The sequence below is a fragment of the Anastrepha ludens genome, chromosome 4 (genome assembly GCF_028408465.1).
Source record: "Anastrepha ludens isolate Willacy chromosome 4, idAnaLude1.1, whole genome shotgun sequence".
In the NCBI taxonomy this organism is placed as follows: domain Eukaryota; kingdom Metazoa; phylum Arthropoda; class Insecta; order Diptera; family Tephritidae; genus Anastrepha; species Anastrepha ludens.
The window spans coordinates 32,380,238-32,406,738 of NC_071500.1; the positions used below are offsets into that span (position 1 = coordinate 32,380,238).

Below are 26,501 nucleotides of genomic sequence, written 5' to 3' on the forward strand. Positions count from 1 at the left end.
TAAAACTAAATAAATAATTGGCACGTACAATTCTGTTAGGTGTTTGCCCGAGATCATCCTCCTATTTGTAGCGCGCGTCTTGATGTTATTCCGTAAATGGAAGGACCTATCCGTTTTATGTGGAGCTTTTTTATGCTGGTACTGTGCCTTGCTAAGCCTCCTCTGGGCACTTCATCCATCCATGGAAAGGTGGGCTCATTAGAAACAAGTTCCGTCAATCCCAATTTTTTTATAATGGGGTCTGAAATGTTATCGATCGCGTCGGGACTATCCAATTAGTCTCCCTGCAACTCTTTGGGAAATGCTAGCTGTTTGCAAATCTATCTAAATCACCACATCATAAGAAATAAAGCTTTGTAAATTCTCCAGTCATCGATCTCGAATTGCCTCAATTACTCTACGAGTATCATGTCCTGACTTAAGCGGTATGTATTTCATGTCATACTACCATAGTCTTGAACATACCGATGAAAACTCTTGAGGGAGTTGTTGCTCGTAAGCAGACCATATTGAAAATGAAATGTTTTTTTCTACAAATTTTACTTTTCCTCCACTTTTACACTAAATTTCTAGAGCTTGCAACTCAGTGTCTTGCTAAGGGAGCCGATTTGTCAAGAGAGAACGAGAAAGCTGCTTACTGAGAAAATCTTTTATCATTGAATCATGCGATAAACCGAATGAATCTTTATTTGTACAAAAAGGAATCTACTCGTACCAAACGCTACCATCAACGAGTCTTAAGGTCTAATTACAATGAAAGCTTAGCGAATAAGTCTTAAGGGCTAATTACGTAAGTAAAGGGTGGTTAAATTTCAAGGGCCGATGTTGAATGTGAACCAGACCTAAACGTCAAGCTTTTTTCTGCATTTCATTTGACATTTTTCAATTTCAGACTAACTCAATTTGAACCATGGAAAGATACACAATCGAGCAATGCGTTAAAGTTATTCAGGCTTATTATGAAAACGGGCGTTCAAATCAAAATGCATATCTCGCACTTCGTGAAGAAAATTATCTTCAGTGATGAGGCACATTTTCACTTCAGTGGATTCGTCAATAAGCAGAATTGCCGCATTTGGGCGAATGATAATCCAAAAGTGATTGCCGAAAAACCAATGCACCCACAAAGAGTGACTGTTTGGTGAGTTTATGGGCCGGCGGCATCATTGGGCCGTATTTTTTCCAAAATGAGACCGGTCAGATAGTTACTGTGAATAGTGTTCGCTATCGTGAGATGATAACGAACTATTTATGGCCCGAAATGGAAGATATGGATGTGGACGATATGTGGTTTCAACAGGACGGTGCCCCTTGTCACACAGCTAACGAAACAATGGCTCTTTTGTGTGAAAAATTTGATGGCCGAATAATCTCACGTCGCGGCTAAGTCAATTGGCCGCCAAGATCATGTGATTTGACACCGTTGAACTTCTTTCTTTAGGGTTATTTGAAAGAAAAGATGTACATCGATAAGCCAGCAACAATTCAAGAGCTAAAGGATGAGATAATTCGTTACATTAACGGCATAGAACCTCAACTATGCCTCAGCGTCATCGAAAATTTTGACCATCGGATGGAGGTGTGCCGCCGAGGCCGCGGCGTCCATTTGGCCAATATTTTTTTCCGTACGTAATTGAACCATACCAATATTATCATAATAAAGAGAAATGACAATAATTTGCTAAACAAATTGTATTTTATTCAAAATCAACACCGGCCCTTGAAACAAAACCACCCTTTATAAGCACATGCACGCTCTGCTAAGGGCCTGTTCACATAAAAGCGCATGCCTACAACTAGTGTTTGCCTTACAATACCAATATCTAAAACATAAATTGAAACACATCAGACAAAAAGAAAGGAAAGGAAAAAAGAACCCGTTTTGCTTACCATCGTGTTTTGCGCACACTACACATTTCACCTTCTTTTCATTCAAAATAACAATGCAATAATATGATATTATATACGGATAATCTTTTTTTTTTTTTGCGTTTCAATATAACTGCTACAAATATTTTGAATAACAATGTAGAAAAATAGAAATATGTAAACAAAGCAAATCCGCCTTTGGCACAAAGTTTTGACAGAAGTGCCAATTCGCCCAAAGCAAATTAATCAGTTCTTCTAATGATACCACCTTTTATAGATACTCCTTGGTGTTTCCCTTCCAAATGTTGCCCTATATAAATGGGCACGAACTAATCCAATGACAACATTAATATATATTTCCTGCTAATCTGAGACTGATATTAGAGTTAAATATTTACTTTTTACAGATTAGTATTTGTCTGGAAAGGTTTAGTAATTTCCAGTAGAAGGCAGATATGTTTATAATACGTGCCCACAAAGTAGTTACTCGATTACGTGAACACCGTCAGACAAATAGTGTTTACTAACTAAATCTAATACATGGAAAAAAGTAAGTATAAAAATAAATAGGTAAATAAGCAAAGTTGTAAATATAATTATGTTTTTTATTTTTATTTTTATTTTTTTTTTTGTGTTTTTATTAAATTATTGCGGCGGTGACTCATTCAAGCTCATTATTACAATACAAAGGAGCAACTTCTTTCTAAATTATTGAAATTTTGTGTGTGTTCTTGTGCAAGTCGACTACTTTTTTTATTCCTTGTTCACTCTTCTCGGGCCTCGACTAGACTCAGTCTTGCACTGGTTTCGTTAATATGTTTTTAATTTCTGACAGGGTAGGTGAACAGCCTGCCCCTAGTCGAATATTATTTGCTTGTTATTTACCTGCTGTTGCTGGTAAACAAACCAATTGCCATCAAGTGATCAGAAAAGCAGGCCTGAATCTTCAACACGTCAGAGAAAAATATAAATCAATCTAATTATTCTCCCGCCGTAAAAATAACCGACAACAAGAAATCCATCCCCACCGCAATTCTGTGCAATTTCATGCTCTTAAACGTGTCTAATTTTGACGGCCGGTACCCGTCAACCGCTTACCCGCTGTCCGCTGCAATTCTGTTCAAGGGATAACCCCTTGGGAGTCGTTAAAACTATCCAAAGAATGAAATATCCTTAAGGAGACTGCCATCTCAATTTAATGCTTATTCTTCTTCCTTTGAATTTGATTTCCGCTCTTCTCTAAATTAACTTTTAAGCATATTTTCGTTAGACATTTTGTATATCATTTATTAATTTATTTGTGTGGTTTGCTTATGTTTATATGTATTTATCCCACAGTCTGTATGCGTATTGTTTTTTGAATAACGAAATGAAATCAAATGAAATAATCAAAACGCTTTATTGCCAAATAGTGAAAAAACTAGCAGTCCAAAATTCATAAAATTATAGTAGCTTGTCCAATTTTGTTGTTCAAATCAATATACTTACATACATAGGTGAACGAGTGTAGACTAGAGAAGAAAAGTCCGTTTGCACTTCTTTAAGCTTTTATTCATTTTCGTCATAAAAATAATTTGCTGGCAGGATTGTGCGCCCGTCTCCTTCAGCAGTCAAGGTGAAAAGGAATTTCATAGAATATGCAAAAGCATACCTAACCCCAAAGGCGAATGCCGTTTAGCCAAACAAAGACCAATCAGTCTGATGTGCGAGATTATGTAACAGCAATTATGCGACTTGTGACTAACTCTGATGACGTACAGACATTGATGGTAAATGATTTTTTGAAAAATCCCTACACAGCCCAAAAAAATTCCCTACTTTTCCCTACGCTTACAAAAAATTTTCCCTATACAATTCCCTACATTATAATGAGGCACTTGCAACGTCAAAATTGAATTCTTTGCTTAAGTTTTGGACTTGGTGCTATTTTGACACTTTATAACAAAAACAAATTTTATTTCAAATATATATAAGTACACATATTTATTATATTATAAACACCAATGTAAAGAAATATTCAACAAAAAGACTAAAATTTAGACTTTTTCATTACATTCAGTTCGGTTTAAAGCAAGGCAGAGTTTTTATTTTTTCAGAATCCGGCACTGTTTCTTTTAAGAGTGGGATTAAATGGTTCACCTTTTGCAGCGCGACATTATGCTATGCGAAATTTCTGGAACCATTTGGTTTACTCGATTTTTTCTCAAAAACTCTGTTTATTTTAGGTGTCTTTTTTATTGCCTTCATATTTTTTTGGTGCATTTCTGATTCGGCGTGCTTCTGAAAATCAGACTTGCCGCAATTCAAAACTTTGTCGCACGCAGCGCATTTTCATTTGAATGGATCGTTAGCCACAGCTTCCAACCAGCCACTAAAATTGTAGGCGTCAAGCCACTTGTTATTGAACTTTTGTTTCCGATACTTGTATTGTTTTTTCCGGTGTTCCTCCGAAGAGTCAGTCGAGGAAGGGGAACTCATATATGAGTATACATGCATTTTAAATATAAAAAAGGCTTAAATTAAATTATTTGCAAACTTACTTCAAAAGTGAAAAGCACCAGAAAACTAACAATTTTCGCGCGAAGAAAAAATCGTGTTAGCGTTAACGAAGAAAAAAACGGCAATGTTGTCGTATTAACGCTTTTAAAAGTATTCTGCCATAAAGAAAAAAAGTCTGACATGAAACCTTACTGCGGATTTTTATTTTAAATGAACTTTTCTAATTTTTCCCGCTATTTCAAATTTTTCCAAAATTTTCTTGAAAATTCCTTACATTTACAGAATTTAACAAAATCTGTCCTTCTCTTCCCTACACCCACATTTTTCGACAAAAATCCCTACATGTAGGGAATTTTCCCTACATTTACCATCACTGCGTACAGATCGAAACTAACATTCAATCTCGACCCATCCGACTATCTGTACACGACCTCGGCTCGTGATAATTACGTTTGGCCCGACGATCTATTCACGAGGCTGGCTCGTCATATTCATGTTTTGTGCCAACATTTTTATCACGAGTCAGACTCGTTAAAGCACGGCAAGGGGCTAAGATAACTCTCGCGCGTTAACAATAAAGATAAAAAAACAAATTTGTAGCGTTTTAAAAAAATTTGTAATCCATAGAGGCATTCTAATTTTTGATGCATCTTTGAATTTTTTACTTTGCTTATTACCAGATATTTTAGTTGTTGATTGCCTGAAAATTTTTCAGGAATGTGAGCTACGCTATTTCAATTTTCTTGCTTTTCCATATTTTTCTAGCTCAAGTTTTTGTAGGAGGTTGTAGCACAACAAAGAAAGTTCCATATGAATTAGTTATGCCTAATAGGACAAGTTCAACATCAATGACCGCTCTCAAAGGATATTTATACCGCGCTTAAATGATGTCCCTTCAACTTTTTCACAATTCTATTATTAGTACTTTTTTTTGAATCAGGTTCTTGCATTTATGGACAACACAAGTACGTACGTATATCGGGCATGAATTACAGCAATCATGATTTAGTTTAGATTGCATTTAAAATATTAGGTGCGCAACTAAGTTTCCGCTGTTTGTCAATAGATGCCGCCAGCAGTGTGTGCTAGTCGATTCTAACATAACCTAAACGTCATAAACCAAGCTTAGACATATGGTAAACAAACCACTTCGACACATTAGTGATTTTGTTTTGGTATCATATACTTTTGGTTTTGTGATAATGTCTGATTTTGTGCCGAATAATCGTCGTTTGCGGGAAGTGTTGATTTTCTTCTTTCATTCGAAAAAAACGGCGGCTGAAGCGCATCGAAAGCTACAAAAAGTTTATAGAGTTGCTGCTTTAAGTGAAACAACGTCCCGAGATTGGTTCCGTCGCTTCAAAGACGGTGATTTTAACTGTCCGCGTGAAAGAAGACCAAAAACCTTCGAAGACGCTGAATTGGAGGCATTGCTCAATGAGGATCCATGTCAAACGCAAGAAGAGCTTGCTTCAGTATTAGGAGTTATCCGCCAATCCATTTCCAAGCGATTGCATGCTTTGAGAATGATTCAGAAACAAGGGACTTGGGTTCCTTATGAGTTAAAACCAAGGGATGTTAAACGTCGTTTTTTCGTCTGTGAACAACTGCTCCAGCGCGCAAAAAAGGAAGGGTTTCTTCATCCCGTGATGAAAAATGGATGCATTACAGCAATCCAAAGAAAAGAAAGTCATGTGGACTGCCCGGTCATGCTTCTACGTCGTCGACTCGGCCGAATATTCACGCTGCGAAGGTTATGCTAATTATTTGGTGGGACGAAGTTGGTGTTATTTATTATGAACTATTAAAACCAAGCGAAATCATCACTGGGGATTCGTATCGGCTTCAATTGATGCGATTGAGCCGAGCACTGCGCGAGAAGCGGCCACAATACGCGGAGAGGCATGAAAAAGTGATTCTACAGCATGACAATGCTCGCCCGCACGTTGCCAAACCCGTTAAAACCTACCTGGAAACACTGAAATGAGAAATCCTATCCCACCCGCCATATTCTCCAGATATTGCGCCGTCCGATTACCACCTGTTCCGATCGATGGCACATAGTTTAGCTGACCAGCAGTTCCATTCATATGAAGACATCAAAAAATGGCGGTATACGAGGTCTACCAGAAAGATGGGAAAAAGTAGTAGCCAACGATGGGAAATACTTTCAATGAAACCAGATTTCAGAATAAAAACAACGAGAACTTCGTTGTGCACCTAAATAAATAATTGGCGCGCACACTGCTGGGTGTTTGGTCGCGTATGCGGACTCAAAAAAGTGTACAACGTTTAACTTAATTCAGATTGCAAATTTCAAGCAAATAAAGGGTCTTTCAAAACTGACACCTAGCTGTCGAATTCCCAGGCGGTACCTTTTTTTATGCCATCTTTGTTATTTGCCATGTAGACAAATTTAAAATTTTACAGAATAAAACAATAGGTTAAAATTATTGAAACTTATTAAGAAGATGTTAGATCTTTAAGATCAAATTATCGCGAAATTCGTAATTTTTTTAGTGGAAATAATCGTCCGAATGAGTCGACAACAATTCAAAGGTAGGTGGGAAAATTTCAAGAAACGGGTTGTGTCGTGGATAAAAAAGACTGGCAGAGCAAAGACTAAAAACCGAGCATCCTGTTGAAAATATTGCTGCTTTGGCGCGAAGTGTTGCTGAACAGCCTTCAGCTTCGATACCGCGGCATTCTCAACAATTTGGTGAATCGACTGCTTGGAGAATTTTATCTGTAGCCATGTTCATGGACATTTAAATGATTTAATTTTTCACATATAATTCTTAAGAGCCGTATTTTGAATCTAAATTTTTACATATTTTATTTTAAAACAACATTTAGGCGCGTCTTTTGAAATACCCTCTATAGCCCCTTGGGAGAGGGCATAAAGCTCTAGTTTTCTCCACTTGTAGGACAACATCAAGAATTACATAATAAATTAGAGAAGAAGTTAGGCTAGACACCTAGCAAAGGCTGCTTAACTTGCGTCACTCGTTTAAGCAAGTGTTCTTAAATTCAAGAGGCTACTGTACATGAATGCTTCTAATGTAAACGAAAAGATTAACGTAATTAAACACATATACTTATGTATATATGTATGTATATGCACTGTATTCGGGGAAAAGTATGTATTTCATTGATTGTACAAACTTTTACTGATTGTGAAATATTTAGCATGTAGAAGCTCGTGTGGTGGTATGGGTGCATATGCCGGAATCCAGTTATCTGGAATTATTAGGCACTACTGTGAGTAGAGACTACTGTCGGAATCCCCTTGTAAATTTCCATAATTCATATCACTTTGTGAAAAGTTGTACGTTCATCGGCTTTACTGGCGAAGCATGCAGGCTACATGCCACAGAAAATTATGTGATAAAGAAAATTTCTAATTTTCTCTCTCAGTGTAGTTTGTATTTGTGCTGACACTTATTTTTGTTCTTTCTAAATAATTCTGATCAACATTTAAACTCAATTAATCACACAAACTCTACTAAGCGAAATTAAGCTCTAGAACAAAGATTTTCTAAGGGATTTAGGCAAATGTCTTTAGGTTTATGTCCTTACGCGGACATACTCGTAATAGCTCCTAGCGTGGTTAGAAACACCTTAAACACATAAGAGTTGTGACTATTAACTTCCGTCAATTAAGTCAAATCTCATATCCCCTTAAACTAGTTTCGGACTAAGTTTCAAATCAATAACCCTTTTGGATCGTGTTGTATGCGTTTTTTTACTGGCGTTAAAATTACTGAGCCTGGTAGTCACTGGAAATGAGACGTGAATATTTGTGTATGACCTCGAGATTCGTAAACGAAGTCAGCAGTGCGTGGAAGAGGGCGAGAAGCGGTCTAAGAAAACCAGGATGCCCAAGTCACGACTGAAGGAAATCTCAACCATTTTTTGGGAGAACCTTGTGTTGGGATAGATATACTTTTGGGCTCATTTACTACATCATCATCATCATTGATTCCTTGAATACCTAGCGGGGCATAGGGCACCGGAAAAAAAATTATACAAGAGCATCATATTTCACAATTTTTTTTGGATATGCGAAAATACATCGCGATGTATGTATATTAACAGCAACTCATTGATCTCTGTTGAAAATATGTCTTTCATTTATTTAAAAAGGCATAGTAAACATTTTGGTTTTTTGGATTACGACATTCTTGCAGCAAATGAGCGATATTTTAACGTCCTGGAGCAGTCGCATTTCGCTTTTGCTGGCCGAACTCGCCGATAATGTCTAGATCACCTTGCGACGTTGTCTTATTTCCCGAACGAAACTCAGCATGGCGGCATACGGTGGTCCAAGCTAACGTGTTGCCGCTGGGAGGTCCTAGATGGCGTGTCCTAAGCTTCAAAACAGCGAATAAATATCTTCACAAAATCCATATCTGAAAAATGCTTCAATATCTTAATAATTTGCTCACACAACCAAATCAACAGGCAGGCTGCATAAGAACGACATCGCCAGTGCCACAGGATGGTCCTAGTAATATGGCGTAATACGAGGGGTGCCTTTTATATGTCGGGATTAGAGAACAAAAACAAATTTTAATCATCGAAAATCACGTTATTGTTTTTCAAAATATTCTCCATGAAGATCTATACACTTTTGCATGCCTTTGAACCAATTGTCGAAGCACTTTTGCCACTCTGAATGAGGTACCTCCAAAACATGCATTCTGAATGCCGCAACCGCTTCTTCAGGTGTCGAAAAACGTTGACCTCTCAGTTTGTTTTTTACGTACGGGAATAAAAAGAAGTCATTCGGTGCCAAGTCAGGACTATACGGCGGATTACCCATTAATTCGGTGTTTTGGGTGCTCAAAAATGCAGTTGTTTGAGCCGATTTGTGAGAGCTCGCATTGTCCTGGTGAAGAGTGATCCGTCTTTGGCGATTGGTTTTCCTAATTTCTTGGATGACAACTGGCAAACAAATGGTTGTGTACCACTCAGAATTTACTGTTCTGCGTTGTTCTAGTGGTCCGGTTGCGACATGTCCAGTTTTTCCGAAAAAACAGGCGACCATTTGCTTGGAAGTGCTTCGTGCGCGAACAACTTTTGTTGCATTTGGCTCATCTTGAAACACCCATACAGTCGACTGCTGTTTACTTTCGGGCTCATACGCGTAAATCCATGATTCATCACCTGTCATGATGTCATAGACGTGTTTCGAAGCCCCGCGATCGTATTTTTTGAGAATTTCCTTCGACCAATCGACACGAGCCTTTTTTTGAGCGACTGACAAATTGTGTGGGATCCAACGCGAACAAATTTTTTTGACAGTCAAATGTTTATGCAATATTGAATGTATGCTGGTCCCACTAATGCCTAAGATTGTCTCAATCTCACGATAGGTCACATGACGATCTTGCAATATCAGTTCGCGCACAGCATCTATGGTTTTCGGAACAACAACTGATTTTGGACGACCTTCACGAAATTCGTCTTGGAGTGAACTACGACCACGATTGAATTCACCATACCATCGATAAACACTGGTCCTTGATGGAGCTTCATCGCCAAAAAACGAATTAAGTTCATCCATGCAATGTTGCTGAGTTAATCCACGTCGAAAGTTGTAAAAAATAATCGCACGAAAATGTTCGCGATTTAATTCCATTTTTGGACCGAGATGAATCTGTTAAGTTACTGTAAACAACACAAATAGCGCTGGTATTTCAAAACGTTCTGAGTACGTAAAAGCCAAAAAATGTCAAACTTTGCGATACAGCTGTCAGTTGCCAGATTGCAACACCAGGGTTGCCAAATCCCGACATATAAAAGGCACCCCTCGTAATAGACGTTTAACGTTTATTTTCCTATTTCTCATTTGAGTTAATTTGCTTGAGAACTAAATCATACTAAGTCATTGCGTTTAGAAGGGAGTTTTCTGAGAAAACGTGAACGTCAAAACGCGATAGTCAATGTATTGTCAATTAAAAGGTCGGTGCATCGAATTTATTTTTGAAATTCCCTGTGTGTGATGATAGGTTATTAATGTTCGAACAAAGTTCTCTGTATTTCGAAACGTTGAAGAGTAAAGAGCTTCAGTTTATAGCTCATCGATTTCGTGCTGAATTTGTATTAATTTTTTTAACGCCAAATGGCTCGTAGTACCAAAAAATCATGTGATTTAAAAATCACCCTGTAAGTTAGGGTATGCTATCCAGGTTTCTTGTCTCAGACAAGACACCCGGTGGCCTTAAGACCCATTGTGATACTTGTATTTGATTTTCGTTCCCTAACCAACTGGCTTAAACCACTTAGATCTTTTTAAGAAGGTTACTAGTCCCGTCAGTGATTTATTTTGCTAATTTCCCAGCTCTTAAAAGAAATAATCGCCCAGATATTTAGCATAGCTTCTTTGAAGTGCAGATCATTCACAGAGGAGATGTTGTACCGACTCAGTTTCTTCTTCATCTTCACAACTCCTGCAGAAGTCATTGTGAGGTACACCCAATCTAATGGTTAGGGCCAATAGTGCAGTGAACCGTTATAACACCTGTGAAGACGCTAATAGTTGATCTGTACGGTACAAGTATACATTTTGTCCTTGTTAGATTCAGTTTTGGCCAAAGCACTTTGAAGACCTTGTAATTAGTGGTCAGCGACCTCCTCCTATTGGTTTCCGCGAATACGTTCAAGTCAGTCTCAGTGAATAGTTCGTTCAGGGGAATGTTTATGTCCTCTACCATTCGCTGAAGGTCCACTTTAGAGCCTTTCCTTGCACACTCGTCCGCTCTTTCATTTCCCGCCACTACGGATTGGCCGGAGATCCAACGTAGTGTGGGATTGTGTTGTTAGATAAGGGCGAGCGACCTCCTGCATTCTGCATCGAAAATGGTAAGGTTTGTCATAGGTAAGTCCATCAGTCTTATCGTTTTTGCTGCTTTGTTTATAGCGTAGATCTCCGCTTGGAGACACTGCATCCAGGTTGGTTTTCAAAATTTTTATTTAAATTACCAAAATCATCCTCTATACCGATACTAAGAAAATTTTCTTCACTTAATAATAAAATAACTCGAGAACAACCGAATTGCAACTTCGTCTTCGATCATGTTGAGTCAAAAAAGTTATTTTTTTATAAATTTATTAAATTGTAACATTTCTGAATACTGGTACCCAAGTCCACATTTTCTGTTTTGCCATAAATTGCTATAAAATATATATCTATCTGTTCCTCCAACGAGTGTAGCTAGTGAGCTAATCTTCAGTGCATACCAGCTCTATGGGTGGCTATATGTAGGGTGGCGCTTGCAAGGTGAAAATGCCGATGTTCTTTTATAATATTGTACTTTAACATTATAATATAAAATTATGCAACGTTGAGTGAGTTGGTTTAGAGACCGACTGCCACTTCTGAAACGAGTATTAAAGAACTACTGCACACACTCACATGTAAAAATAAGTGTTTTGTTTTTGGTTTTTGTTTAACAAACATATCTGACGTTTTTTAAGAGCTTGAAAACTTTAATGATAAACATAACCCAAATATTGTTTGAATGAAGTTTTTTTATTATAATCTGGTAGATAATTCCAGGGTATTTAGTTTTTGAATAGGATATCCGGCATATATCTGCCGCGGCTATGAGTTTCATGGTCCATTCGATCAGCCCAATTTATGACTACTCTTTCCAATAAATCTGAATCATAAATCTTAATTACCTCAATCAGCAAAAATGCGACGCAAATAACAGTCATTTTATCTTGATTCTTGCACGAGCTCTATTTTATAGGAACGTAAGCCAAGATCCTTACGAAAGATTTTCCACGTAGTCGAAGGACAAAGACCAGCAAATTGAGAATGACGACGAATCGACATTTTCAACACTTCGCTCTATGGACGCGGCGAACAGATTACTTTTTTGTTTCATCAAATTAAATATCCGCGTTAGGCGCTTCATGATGTCTTGGCAAAACAACACCGTTTGACATTCTCAGCTGTCAAATATCACGTCAGAGTTATCGATATCGATAGCTCTCATGCAGTTAAAGAACACCCGAAAGATAAGTACGTGTTATGAGTCGAAATTAAGAGGTTATTAAGTAGGTTATGTAGCGTTTTCCGCTACTCGGCAAGCGAAAAATTTGTATGTGAAACCAACATCAATTTAGCGATGATCAAGCGACATTGTTTATAGCCGCTTAATTCACAAGCGATACGATTGGGCGAGTGCTTCCAAGTATGAGTAGGAATTTTTTTATTATTATTATTTGCATACTTTAATCGCAAAAGCGATGCAACTATATAACAGTTTCAGCGTCATGTGGTGGGGAGTAGGATTAGAGAATGTTAATGTCCCACCCTGCTCCATTAACATTCTCTGGTAGGATGCTTGTCTTTTGACAGTTCTATGACGAGATCAAACCATTTTGCACGCTTTTAGGCGGGATGCTTTGAAAAGCAGTGCTATTACATAACAGTTTGTCAAAATGAATATAATGCAATGATGCCAAGTTATACGCAAAGCGAAAGAAAATTCATCAATATCCGCAAATTAACCATGAAAGAGCTGGCAGACATTTAAACATTGCTAATGGATCCATTCAGGATGTTGTAGTTAATGATTTGATCTGGCACGAGTAAAGCAAAGCTGGTTTCAAAGGACCTGAATTTTATACAAAAAAAATTCATGATTCCCAAGGCTGAATCCGACCCAACATTAATCAAACTCATCATTGCGGAGAAGAGACGTGGGTTTATGGGTACGAAACGCCATCCAGATATAAGGCGAGTAAGTAGAGAGCTCCTAATCAACCAAGACAAAAAAATCACATGGTTTCTAGTCAAAAAAGAAAGCGATGCTCACGGTTTTCATGGATTACAACGGTGTTGTACACCACGAATTTTTGCCAGAAGGTCAGACAGTTAATAATTTGGCCTTTATTTTGGCGCTATGTGACGTTTACGTAAAAAAATTCGCCAAAAAATAAAGGATTTAAGGGAAAACAACTTGTGGATTTTGCAACACGATAACGCACGTCCACCGTGCCATCATTATGTTCGAATTTTTGACCAAGAACGAAACGAATACCATCCAACAAATATCGAATTCATCTGATATGGCACCCTGCGATTTTTTCAGTTTAATCGAAGCAAAAACGAATTTCAGGGAACGTATTTTAACAGCCGAAAGGAAGTAATGCAAAAATCGAAGACGACTCTAATGGCTATACCCTTATAGAGAAAATAAAGTTCCAGAAATGTTTCAAGAGCTGGATCAAATGCGGGCATAAGTGCGTTGCAGTTGATGGGGAGTGCTTTGCAAGCGATAATATTACGTTTGAGGAATAAATTTGTATTTGGAGTTTTCTGAATATATTCCGGAAACTTTTTGATCAAGGTGGCTTATGTGCTCTATGTAGTACCCTATAATATGTGTGCCCTGATATAAAAATTTATTGGTTACAAAAATATTTAAACTTTTTAAAGAGCGAAAATGTAAAACTTTAACGTTATTTACTACTTAATCACCAGCTGATACACTCCTATGCACATAATAATAATAATAATAATAATATTTGACGCTCACACCCTCTGTTGGGTATTTGACCGAGCTCTGCCTCCCATTTGTGGGGTGCGTCTTGATGTTGTTCTACAAAGGGAGGGCCCTACAGCTTTATGCCGCCTCCGAACGACAGATGGTTTCTTATGAAGAGCTTTCTCGTGGCAGTAACACACTTTCGATTGTTTGTCGAGGGACGATCGCCATTAGAAAGAACTTTTTCTATCATTTGGTATTTCTAATCTGGGGGTTCGAGCTCCTACACGTGCATACGTATTTACTTTGTAGGTATTTATGCGTGGAGCTCCTAGTATACGATGTATGTATGTTTATAGGGTTAAAAATGTGTTAGTATAATGTTCGTGGTGGTTCACCAATTGTCGCTCTCGCATAGCTTTTACTAATAACTGCCGAATCGTAACTTTTATTACTTACAAGATAGGGGAAGGCGTAATACGTATGTATTACACATACATATGCGCATACTCGTACATGCATATAAAAGCATTTTCTTGCTTCCATTTCTCAACTTTCTCGCACTCTATACTTCACATACTTTTCTTGCTATTGGAAATGCCACGGTATCATATGGGATGCTCGTGCTGCTGGTGATGGTATTAGTGTTGTTAGTGTTTGTACGAGTATTGTTTTCCTTTGTGATTTTGTATTTTACTTAAAACGCTCGCTATTAGTGATCGTGTACTCAAGCTGTGACGACAACAACAGTAGAAGTATTTTGTTTTTGAAAAGCAACATGATTTCTTATCAATTCAATTTTATATTAATTTTCTTCGGTTTTATTTTATTCACAAGAATATATAGTAATTGAAAGATGAAATTTCTTTAACTCATTAATCGCATTCCATGCTTTAATCTTCTACTGTTCGCTTGTTCAGTACACATTTTTGTTTATAACATCTTCTAAATATGTATGTACAATATGTACGTACATATGTATTTAATTAAATTCTAGTGGGCTTCGAGATGTGCATATAGAAACTGATTAGGTTGAGCTGATGTTTTGAGGTTGATTTCACGCTTCAGACTAAGTTAGTTTTACGCTTCCCAATTAGGAGTGCTTATGTTGCCTGGTGAAGGAGCTTCAGCAATTGCTAATTTTGGGAGAAAAGGCGAATCGAAATTATTGGAAATAATTAAAAAAAAGTCCAGAGGGTCATGGCGCTAAAGAAAAGGAATCACAAATTATGTAAATTCTAAATAGTGATCCTATCCTAAGGATCCTGCTAGGATGTTCTCGGCCAAACATTTCACGCATCATTGCAACTCTTACAGGTCATTGGAAAGTAGGGGATCATGCAGCTAGACTCAATCTACCCTTCAATCCTATCTGTAGAAGTTGTCAAGCGGAAGGGGCGAAGGAAAGTCTTTTCCACTATTTATGTGAATGTGCGGGACTACCCAGGGCACGACTCCGATCCTTCGGTAAGCCTTTCCTACAGCAAATTAAGGAGATCTCAGACATCGAGATAAAGGATTTGCTGCTATACTTGGACCTCACTAAATGGATCTGACTTGGAAACAAAAAAAAAAAAAAAAAAAAAAAATACATCATCACACGAGATAGTGGTACTAAAACGGTGTTGGTCACTAATTAGGAGCATTTCAGTGGAAATATTCAACCACCTCAACAACAACAACAAGATAGATAACAAATACTATAAAATACGAATACCCGACAGGAAGGATTGGCGAACCAGAGTCATAGCAAATGATAGTGGTCCGCATATTTTTGGTTTAAGCCACTTAGTTAGGGGTTGAAAATCAAATACAAGTATCACAATGGGCCTTAGGGCGACCTAACCCTGGCACTGTCCACTTTCAGGTATAAGCATTTAATTCAAAAACAAATACTTCCAATTCTATAAACGTATTGTATTTGGTTGTATCTTAGTACGAGTTAAAAATTGACGAAATACTGTTATTATTATTTATTTATTATTTATAGGAGATATATACAATATAACTCTAACTTAATTAGCACAAGTTATTATTATTTATTTAGTAAAATATGTATAATTAAAATTATAAATTAATCTAATGCAATAACTCTAGCTACCTGGGCTATCGACTGAGTCAAATGATAGTACATGAATATAAATTATAAGACTAAATAAGTTGCAAGATAGTTGTAGCATTAAGAAAATTTGACATGGAACGAAATAAAACATCAACAATCCCTGCGTCCACCAATTTATAAATACGTTAACTCCAATTATAATTATTGATGAATGCTTGTGCTAGGTGCATATATTATGTAAATATGCCTATATGTATTCGTATAAAGTTCGGCTTAGCCCGAATGATCAACGAGAGTTTATTTTGTCTCTTTATACGTTTGATATAATTACACGTGCATGTGCAGATGTGGGTGTGTGGTGCCCACGCGCTTGGCTTAGAGCCACCCATTAGTCTTTTAGGTATACCAACAAACACTATACAGTGAGTGAGGAGTAAAAGAAACAGCTTATACTCATATTGTCAATATCTATTTGTACGAGGACCGAAGAGGTAGGTTTGATGTTGCATTTCCTAATTAAAAAATTGCAATTCAATTACAGCAAAGCTTTTCGTTGTAATGCATTCAGATCGCATAACGAGTGCGCGAACTTGTGCAACGTTCTTAGTAGACGATCGCGAAGAAAGCTGCGTAATGACCGAATGCTGAGAATATTACTCTGTTATTGTTTATGTCCCAATATCTTATAAACCATTTGGGGCACTAATTACTTGATTGGCAGCGTAATTAAGTGATATCTTCATTATAATATAATTTTCTTTTTGACTCATTTTTACGTTTGTACATGCATATAAGTATGTGTCTGTGTGTGTACCAAATCGCTTAGGTTACATCGCCAATGCTTTGTGAAGGGGTGTGTAAATGCGGAACCGTGAGATCGAGTTTATATTTTTAAGAGATTAAATGTGCCTACCCAATGAGTATACCAATAAAATTTTTATCAAATGGATTAGGTACAAGTTTTGGTTATTTGCGTTTTTTTATTGTGAAAGTGAAATTAGCTTTCTTTTTTTATCACTAAATATTAGAAAAAATAAGGAAGTGCTATTATATGCACCATTTTATGTCTCATAAATTGCTTATAATGACTATTGTTAAAATTTTAAAATCAAAACTTATCAAGACCATTTCTATTTAATAAATAAATATTTATATGGAATACATTTATTATTTCTTTTTTTTTTTTTTGTATTTACGTTACGATTGAATTCAAATTATTTTAAATTACGTTTTCAAATATTTTAAATGTTAATTAACAAAAGCAACGAAAAATGTAGTCAATAAAATTAAATCTATGAGTCTAGGAAAAATTATTTACTATTTTTTAGTCCATTTACGGAAAAATGCTATACAAGGTGAAGTCCAAAATAAACAAGACTGGCGTTATAAAAATGCTTTTGATGGCACTATTTTTTTAATAAGTTAGTGCGTTGGAAGTTACATCCCTAGCTGACTTCCAGTGAAAGCTGGGTGACATTTGGTTCAGTGGAAGCGAAGTTATTGCGTCTAAAGTGTCAGTATGTTTGTGTCATCGGTACAAAAATGAGTTTTGAACAAAGAGCAAATATCAATTTTTTTTAAGGGGGAAGTCTACTGTGAATTTTTCAAAAAATCGATTTTTTTTTATTAGCTTAAAAAATACTTTGAACCCTCTTAAATAAGGTACAATATGTATTACAACTGGCTAAATTTTTCTTCGTTGAAATTTCGACCTTTCCCCGAAGCGCTCCAAAGCGCGTACCTGCTATACTGAAACTTTAAACGCATTTTTCTCGAAACTAAGTTTTTGTACACGGTGTACACGATATCTCGAGTTCTGATAAATGAATCAGCTTAAAAATTTAATTATATATTCTCTGTAATAGTGTCTCTCGTCTGACATAGGATTTTTTTGATATCGTTATTTGTTAAATTGTTATAAACAATAGTAACATCAATTTTAGGCAAAAAAAAAGAAAAAAATTTCAAGAATTTTTTTTTCAACGCCAAAATTTTTTATCGACATAATCCTACGTCAGACGAGAGTCAATACTATGTATATGATAACAATATTTTGTTTTTTTGTTTTAGATCACCGAAACGTAAGATTTCATGTACACCGTTTAGGCACCTAAGAAAAGCGGGCCTGCGCTTGCAGAAGTGCCACAGCGGCCATTTTGAATATTTTGACTTAAAATTTTTTTTTCAAAAACTTAAATATATAATAAAGATAAGAGTTTAAATAGATTTTATGTACGAGCAATATTTTGTTAGAAATAAAATCCGGAAAATAAGCCTGTTTTTTCCCTTGTCACAGTAGACTTCCCCCTTAAATCGGTCAAATGTTTACCGAAACATTTGAATTGATGGAACAATCGATGATTGTCTATCTCGTGCCAGAGTTCATGAGTGGCTTACACGTTTCAGAGATGGTTGTGAGGACATAAATGACAATGAACATACGGGCCGCCCAAAATCAGTAATCACCGAAAACTCCATCGAAATTGTTCGTAAACTTATCAAAAATGAACCGAAATCAGCGTTGAAATTCATGGAATTGGAGTTGAATATTTCCAAAACATCGATTTATCGCATTTTAACTGATCATTTGGGCTTCGAAAGGTCTGTGCACGTTTCATTCCGCACAAGTTAACTGAGGACCAAAAATTACTCAGAACTCGACATTCAAAAGACCTCATTAAAGAAGCGAGAAAAGGCGAGAACTTCCTTTGCAACAGTGTAACTGGTGATGAAACTTGGTGTTTCCAATATGAACCTGAAACTAAGCGTCCAAATGCCGAATGGCCTCAGACGAGCCACCATCCAAAAAATCGCGTTTGAAGAAGTCAAAAATCAACGGGCCAAACGGGTTAATCCAATTTTCTATCTTGGCGCTTTGAAGCATTTGTTGCGTCGCATTCATCGAATTCGCCCTGAATACGGCGAAGCAGGCAGCTGACGCGTATTGCATGATAATGCACCATCTCCATCGATCCACTCTTGTGACTGATTTTTTGACTAGAAATCACCATTCACTCACTGTATTCGCCTGATATGGCTCCCTGTGACTTCTACCTATTCGGAAAATTACGTTTGGCCATGAAAGGAGAACGTTTTCGACATCCTGAATGTGCATCGACATCTAGATCGTGCAAAACAGTGTATCGAAGCAAATTAAATAAATAAACTCGAACTTATCAGAACAAAGCTCCTGTCGTTTCTATTTTAGCTCAGTTTTGTTTATTTTGGACTTCAATTAGTATTACAATTGTTTTTTATATGATTTTTTGTTATAGACGTCAGACCAGGTTAGGTTAGGTTGTAGCGGTTGTCCACTATGGAACCACACAGGCTCAAAGCCCATTGTGATGCCGCGTGTGGAGCTTGTCCTTATCTCTCATGAAACCAGTGTGAACTTTTCAAAAATTGTAGAAGATCCCTGATTTCCACAGTACTGAGATCTTCCGACTCATTAAAAAATTGTTTATTTGAAATGTTAAATATACGCCTGGATAGAGCAAGGCTATTGCTTAGTTAAATGGGAGATCGTGTCTTGCTCTTCCTCATCTAGACAGTTTCTGCAGAAGTCATGTATTTGTTCGCCCATGCTCTGGACGTGTCTGCCTATTAAGTAGTCCCCCATTATAACGGAAATTAGTGTGCTAATACTATGTTTATTTTTGCATATCAAAAAGGTAAATCCACAGTCACAATACTGCACACAATTGTTCGTGATATAGAAAAGGCCCTTGACCTAAAGGAAATAGCCCTCTGTGCTTTTATGGACATTGAAGATGCATTCAATAGTACGAACTTTCAAGTAATAGAATTGGCTCGCTCTAATAGGAGAGCTAATCCAGTAATTGTCAAATGGGTAAGCAATATACCAAATCCAAGGATAATCACAGCCATTCTGGGGCAAGTTATCTTAGGTGTAACAGCCATGAAGAGATGCCCATAAGGATCGACACTGCTTTGATCTATCCTGGCTGACATCAAGGTACAGACCCTTAACAATAAAAAGTACAAACAATGGAATATGCAAATCTCATTAGGTAGTGAAAAATGCCCCACCCTGATTATTATAAATTGCATGAAAAGATAATACCGCGTATGCTAGCCTAGACCGAACAAAATGCGAATACAAGCATTTGAAATTATAATCAGAGACCGAAAAAAAATTGCAATGAATGAATACCGACATTGCAAAAGATTTAAAAATAAATTTATGTGGGTGCCTAAACTAAGCTTAGTATCAAAATCTTTAAAATCACTACTTGGCTTCAACTGGACAATACAATTTTTTGTCCTGAAGTGTTTGGCGGCAAAAATCTCAAAAAAATCGGTTTAGCCCTTCTAGAGATTATCGGAGAAATCGATCAATAACCGCGTTTCATTTTTATTAAACAGTAATTTTCAAAAAGGAGAAAAAAATGTGGTTACTCTGTAACATATTGCGAAATTCGTGATTTCTTCGGTGTAAATAATCATCCGAATGAGTCGACAAATCAAAGCTTGGAGAAAAAACTGCAAGAAACTGGTACCAAAAAGAATATTCCTGCTATAGCGCAAAGTCTGGCTAAACAACCTTCAACATCGATACCTCGACAATTAGGCATTCACGAATTGACTGTTGGCGGAATTTACCTGTAGACGCGCTCATGGGCATTTAAATGATGCAATTTTTCACATATAATTGTTAAGAGCCGTATTTTGAACAAAAATAGTGAAACCCTAAAGATTCTAAATTTGTTTATATTTTATTTTAAAACAACATCTGGGCACGTCTTTCGAAAGATCTTTTAAATGAAGTAAAATTACTCTTCCTTACATATTAATATTGATGCCAGTTTGAATACTTGTCTTGGAAAGTAATTAAAATTGTGAAAATTTTGTTACTGAGTAAAAAAGTTATTCGCTTATTTTTCAATAGTCTTTATGAAATTTTGCTTATTTTCGATTCAAGTTCCACTTGCAGTACAGTTTCAAGCCGACTCCGAACGGTAGATATTTTTTATGGGGAGCTTTTTCATTGCTGAAAATCCCTCGGAGGTTTGCCATTGCCTGCCGTGGGGCGACTGCTATTCGAAAAAAACTTTTTCTTCATTTTGGTCTTTCACCGAGATTCGAACCTTCGTTCTCTCTGAATTCCGAATGGTAATCACTCACAAACCCATTCGGATACGGCGGCCGCCTTTTATATACAATCATATAAAATGAAAGCCCAGCAGTCGCTGGTCCGAGGTGAAGCATTTTTTCTACATTCATTTCTGCCACTAAAAACTCACTGTGAAACCGTAGCAAATTTTATTGACTTTCCAATTTAATATGAAGAACTCTAGAAACAATATTGCGTCCATGCGAGCGTGCGTAGCGTCACACTAATCCTCGCAATAAATTTAGTGTTTTCATATACCAAAAAAGCAAAAATTGATGAATTTGGTGTTTGCTTCTCTTTTTAAATTGAAGCTACCAAAATTATAATTTAAAAAAAATTCAAAAAAAACCATCGTGATTAAATACTAATACAGCTCAGTATAAGATTAACATCAGTTTAGTTTTGCTGGTGGATCGCATAAACGGGTTATTTGTTAAACTATCACCTTTTCATTCACAAAATTATATTCCTTCCTGCAGCCACTAAGGATGCACGAGGCAATGATTAGGCATTAATCTACTTAAAAGTCTCAGTACTTTGGAGTCAATAAAAAAAAGAAATATATGAGCGAAATCCACAGATTCAGTATTCTGTAAAGTTCTTCTAAATATTGGCGAGGGGAAAAATTTAGTTACCTACGCAAAATGATGCTAGTAATTCTTTAAAAAATCTTCTCGAAAATCAACTGAAATATGCTTTCTCACTTTTAACTACCTACTTTAACTACTTGCATGTCTCTAATTGGCTAGCAAGCGCTTATTTTAATTGGTCGCATTTTGAAAAAAATATGGAAAGGTCAATCACAGAAGGCAAATGGTTCTTCACCATGACAATGCGAGCTTTTACACAACGGTGGATTTTTGGACCACTAAATACATAAAATTCATGGGTTCTCCGTCATGTGGTATAGTCCTTATTTGACACCCAAAGATTTCTACTTATTAAAGCAGATCAAAAATAAAATGCGCTCTCAAATGCCTATAGAAACGATTTATATATATTTTACAATATTTTATTTTAAATTCCTGCACAACAATTTTTCAACTGATTACAGACCATTATTCAAATAGGATTGATGCGTTATGCAACTCATGCTTTGGCGTTAAATCAAGCGGCGCTGGAAAAGTGCTCCTAAAATTGATTCAAATGTACGAGTATGCAAAAAAAGTATTTATTTTCATGGAAAATAATTTCAAAAACAATTAAGTCATTTTCGATTATAGATATTTATTTCTACTTACATATACGAGTATATACCTTCTGCTCAAATATGATCGAGACGTTATCAATAAAACGGTCCGCGGATGACATATGGCAAAAATAAAATAAACTGTTATAAGCTTACATGGCAAATTTCAGCGTGATATGTCACATAGTTTGTTTTCTGTGCTACTGTAAACAAGTCAAGCTCGAGTGTGTTCTTCGAATTCTCTTTTATGACTTCAATTGTCTCAAAATGCTTTCCACGGAGCGGCATCTTGAGCTTGGGAAACAGGAAAAAGTCACATGGAGCCATATCAGGCGAATACGGTGCTTGCGGAACGATATTAACATTATTTTTGTTCAAGTAATCGCGAACAAGACGTGATGTGTGAGCTGGTGCATTATCGTGATGCAAGAACCATGACTTGTTGTCCCACAATTCCTTCCTTTTAAGACGAATGTTCTCGCGCAAACGCTTTAAAACGTCTAAATAATATTCAGCGTTAACCGATTTTGCGATTTGTGCGATTTTCAAGCACAATTTCCTTTACTTTTCCGATGTTTTCGTCGTTTACTGATGTTGCTGGACGACGTTCATGAGGCAAGTTTTCAACCGATGTACGGTCCTCTTTGAACGATTTGTACCACTGGAAAACACTTGCATGCGATAGAGCAGAGTCTCCATAGGTTGTCTGCAACATTTTTAAGGCGTCTGAAGTCGAAATTTTGTTGGAATAACAAAATTAAAAACAAAGTCTTTATTCAACTTGAATTTCCATCGTTAAATTCAAAGAACACACTCGAGCTTGACTTGTTTACAGTAGCACAGAAAACAAACTATGTAACATATCACGCTGAAATTTGCCATGTAAGCTTATAACAGTCCTACCAAAAAACAAAAAATTTATTTTTGCCATATGTCATCCGCGGACCATTTTATTGACAACGTCTCGTTTATATTTGAGGTACATTCTGTCAAAAAAATATCGGGAATGGTTCATTTAAAAAGCGCGCATAAGATATTTATGTGTCTAATTTTTTTTTGCTGGAATATTGGTACAACTGTCCTCTATAGTGTCGCAGAGTTTGAGCGTATCCGTCAATTTGCTTGTTTTTGGCTTTTAATTATATCCATCAATCGCAAGTGTGCTCTGCGATGTTCACTATTCATTAAAATATTGGACAAAGAATTGGTCTTAAATATGTATTTTGAATGGGATTTCTCGTGCCGAATCATTCAAAATATTGCAGAAAAACTATGGAGAGTGTGCTTTATCAAAAACTGGGGTCTACGAGTGGTATAAGGCTTTTGCAGAGGGCCGAAAAGTCGTGGAAGATTGAGGCGCTATCCACATGAGCCGAAACCCAATGTGCCGAAACCACGTCAAAGCCGGTCAAAAGTGAAAGTCGTGCTACTCGTTTTTTTTGATTTTCATGGTGTTGTGCTTTCGGAATTTGTTCCAAATGATTCTAAGGTAAATAAAGAATATTATTTGGAAGTTATGCGACGTTTGAGAGAATGTGCGTAGGAAACGACCCAATTTGTGGAAAGAAAACTTATGGATCTTGCACCATGATAACGCACCGTCACACAAGCCTCATATTGTGAACATTTTTTGACCAAAAACTCGACAAATATCATCGAACAACCACCGTATTCACCGGATTTAGCCCCCTGTGACTTTTTGTTTTTCCCAAAGCTTAAATCGCCACTCGGCGGACGCAGCTTTGAGTCGATAGAGACAATTAAGGAGAATTCGCTGAAGGAGCTGAAGAAGATCTCTTCAAACGCGTTTAAAAGTTGCTTTGATGACTGGACAAATCGTTGGCATTAGTGTATTGCTTCGAATGGAGCCTACTTTGAAGGCGATGATTAAACAATTATTTTGCATTTTATTGAACAGTTGCTGATACTTTTTTGAAAGAATGCAATTATATGTAAGTCCCAAAATATTAAAACATGAGTAGCAATCCTTGTATTTACACTTCAAAAACGCCAATTTGCTGGGTTTCACACACATTATTGCTTTCTGTTTTTTTTTTTAACCAAATTTTTGCTCACACTTACCTCAATGAATTCCATTGCATACGTAGCTTAACCAATTTCAATTTCATATCCATAAACGAACGCATTTCCAAATCCTCTAGCTGTGAATGTGATATTTTTAAGCTAATATTCACGTTCGGATCAAATTTATTCGACAACGCATCCACAATCTGATGGAACGAATCCACCTTCTCGCACGACAGCTCCACATAGTTGTCAGCATAGATGGGTTCACAGGTACAGGGCGACAACTCCGGCCGCACGGCGCAATGCACTGAGGCGACATTGGTAATACTCCAAACCGCATACACAAAAGATGCCATTTTGGGTATTGAATTCTAACGAAAATTTTCAAAGTAAGGATACCAAACTGTATTTAATTGAATTTGAAAGCCACTTGTCACTTCAGCCGTGTTAGAGTTCGTAATTTGCTCGCTTGAATCAATTTTTGTATTTTCGTATTTTTTGGTTTTTGGATTTTGTTTTTACTTTTTTTTTTCTTTCAAATTACTAAAACAAATTGAGAAACAAAAACAATTAAAACGCTGTGCTATTTTTAAGTTAACTTGCTGTTCTTGTTATTGGTGTTGTTTTTGCAGTCAATCCTTATCAGAGTGACTTTCACGCCACTTATACGAATTTTAACACAAAACAATGCGCCGTTAAGCTTTTACATATCTCAACATACAACATACACACATTCATAAGTGCGCGTATGCGTGTGTAGGTGTACTTTTATTTAAATGTTTGCGCGCGTGCGTGTGTATACGTGCCGGCTTTATAACTCTTATCACTCGGGTTTATTTTTATCGCTAAAGTCGTGTGGTGTAGGCGTAATGCCTGCCGCGATTGCTGCTTGCTCCTGCTCTTAGCGCGCGCTCACACAGTCATGCGCACAGATTTACAAGGATCAGCAGGCACATGCAGCGCTGCCAGTGGTGTTAGTTAATAGACAAGCGCAATCAGGTACGTAAATCCCTGACCGATGTCGCGGTTCTATTGCGCGGCGAAGCTGCCGTTTTTGTTCTCAAATGTTACTTTGTATTAGATGTGCATGTATTTCGTTTTGTGTGTGTGAATTTTTTGCACGTTTTCGGATTTTCAACAAATTAACGCACAGTCACGCGGGATTCCCATGGTATAAGGTGTTTTGTGTGATAATTTGTGTAGGATTGTTTTGTTTTTAAGAGTCGATGTGAAAATGTTGTAATTTTGCTTAGGTAAGCACTTTCTGTGTTCTCAATTATTTTCCACTAAGCGCGACTTGAAAAATACTCAAATGAATATACAAATATAAACAGTTGACATTTGGCGTTCATGCAGCAACAAAAGGTCACGTAACTCTTGAAATATGAATAATCTAGCAGAAATTCTTTAAAACTCCCAAATATGATTTTGTAATACTTTTGTCCGTTTTTTTTTTGTTGTCTTTTCTCAATTAAAATTCAGTTGTTGAGCTTGGTTTTTCAATGAGTTTTTTCACATTTCGGTTAATTACCAATTCTTGTTTAAAGCAAGGATGTGTAACAAAAAATTTCTTGATTTTATTTCTTACTATTCTCATCCCCGTTATTTTCGATCTTTGTACTTTGTTTCGCCGCTCAACAAATATCAAAATTTAATCTTTTCCTCATTAAATGTATTGTACTATATATAGTATGTACAAATAATATTTATATATACATGCATATATATTTTGATTTAAATAACAATTTATATATATTTTGTGAGCGTTTGCAGTTTTTGCTGCTGATATGCGCGCACCGTTCGTTCACTCAGTTCACTTCGGTTCAGTTCAGTTCAATTGAAAATCGTTGCTCCGCTATTGACATCCGTTTGCCAACACGATCCGATTACGACTGGGAAAACAATTTACTGTGACGATGGAGGATAGTCGTTGTGAAGATCAGAATTGATTCTTGAATGGTGGTTGGCGGTGTTTTGATCGCGGCGTTGATTTGTATTGGTTCTGACGCTGGTGCTGGTGCTGGTGATACATACACCTAGCATGAATAATGGTGATGTCGATCGATCGTGATGGTGGTTGTCAGTAATGATGTTGTTGTCGATGCTGATGCCGATGTTGATGTGTGTTCAATGACTTCCCTGCAGGAAAAAGTCAAACTAGTATGGAAGCATTCTAGTGCAGATACTGGCATTTAATAATTAGAAGAAATC

General features: G+C 36.7%; 1 protein-coding gene across 1 annotated transcript in view; it reads right to left on the bottom strand.

The window, feature by feature from the left end:
- The window catches only part of LOC128861513 (leucine-rich repeat protein SHOC-2), a 70,291-nt gene extending 44,058 nt beyond the window's left edge, over nt 1-26,233 (bottom strand). Inside the window, exons 1-2 of the mRNA XM_054099695.1 lie at nt 25,879-26,233; nt 24,345-24,833 (exon numbers count right to left, since the gene is read on the bottom strand). Coding sequence (XP_053955670.1) covers nt 24,345-24,646 — 302 coding nt within the window. The 5' untranslated portion in view covers nt 24,647-24,833; nt 25,879-26,233. The remainder of the gene's footprint in view (nt 1-24,344; nt 24,834-25,878) is intronic.
- Nucleotides 26,234-26,501: the final 268 nt, after the last annotated feature.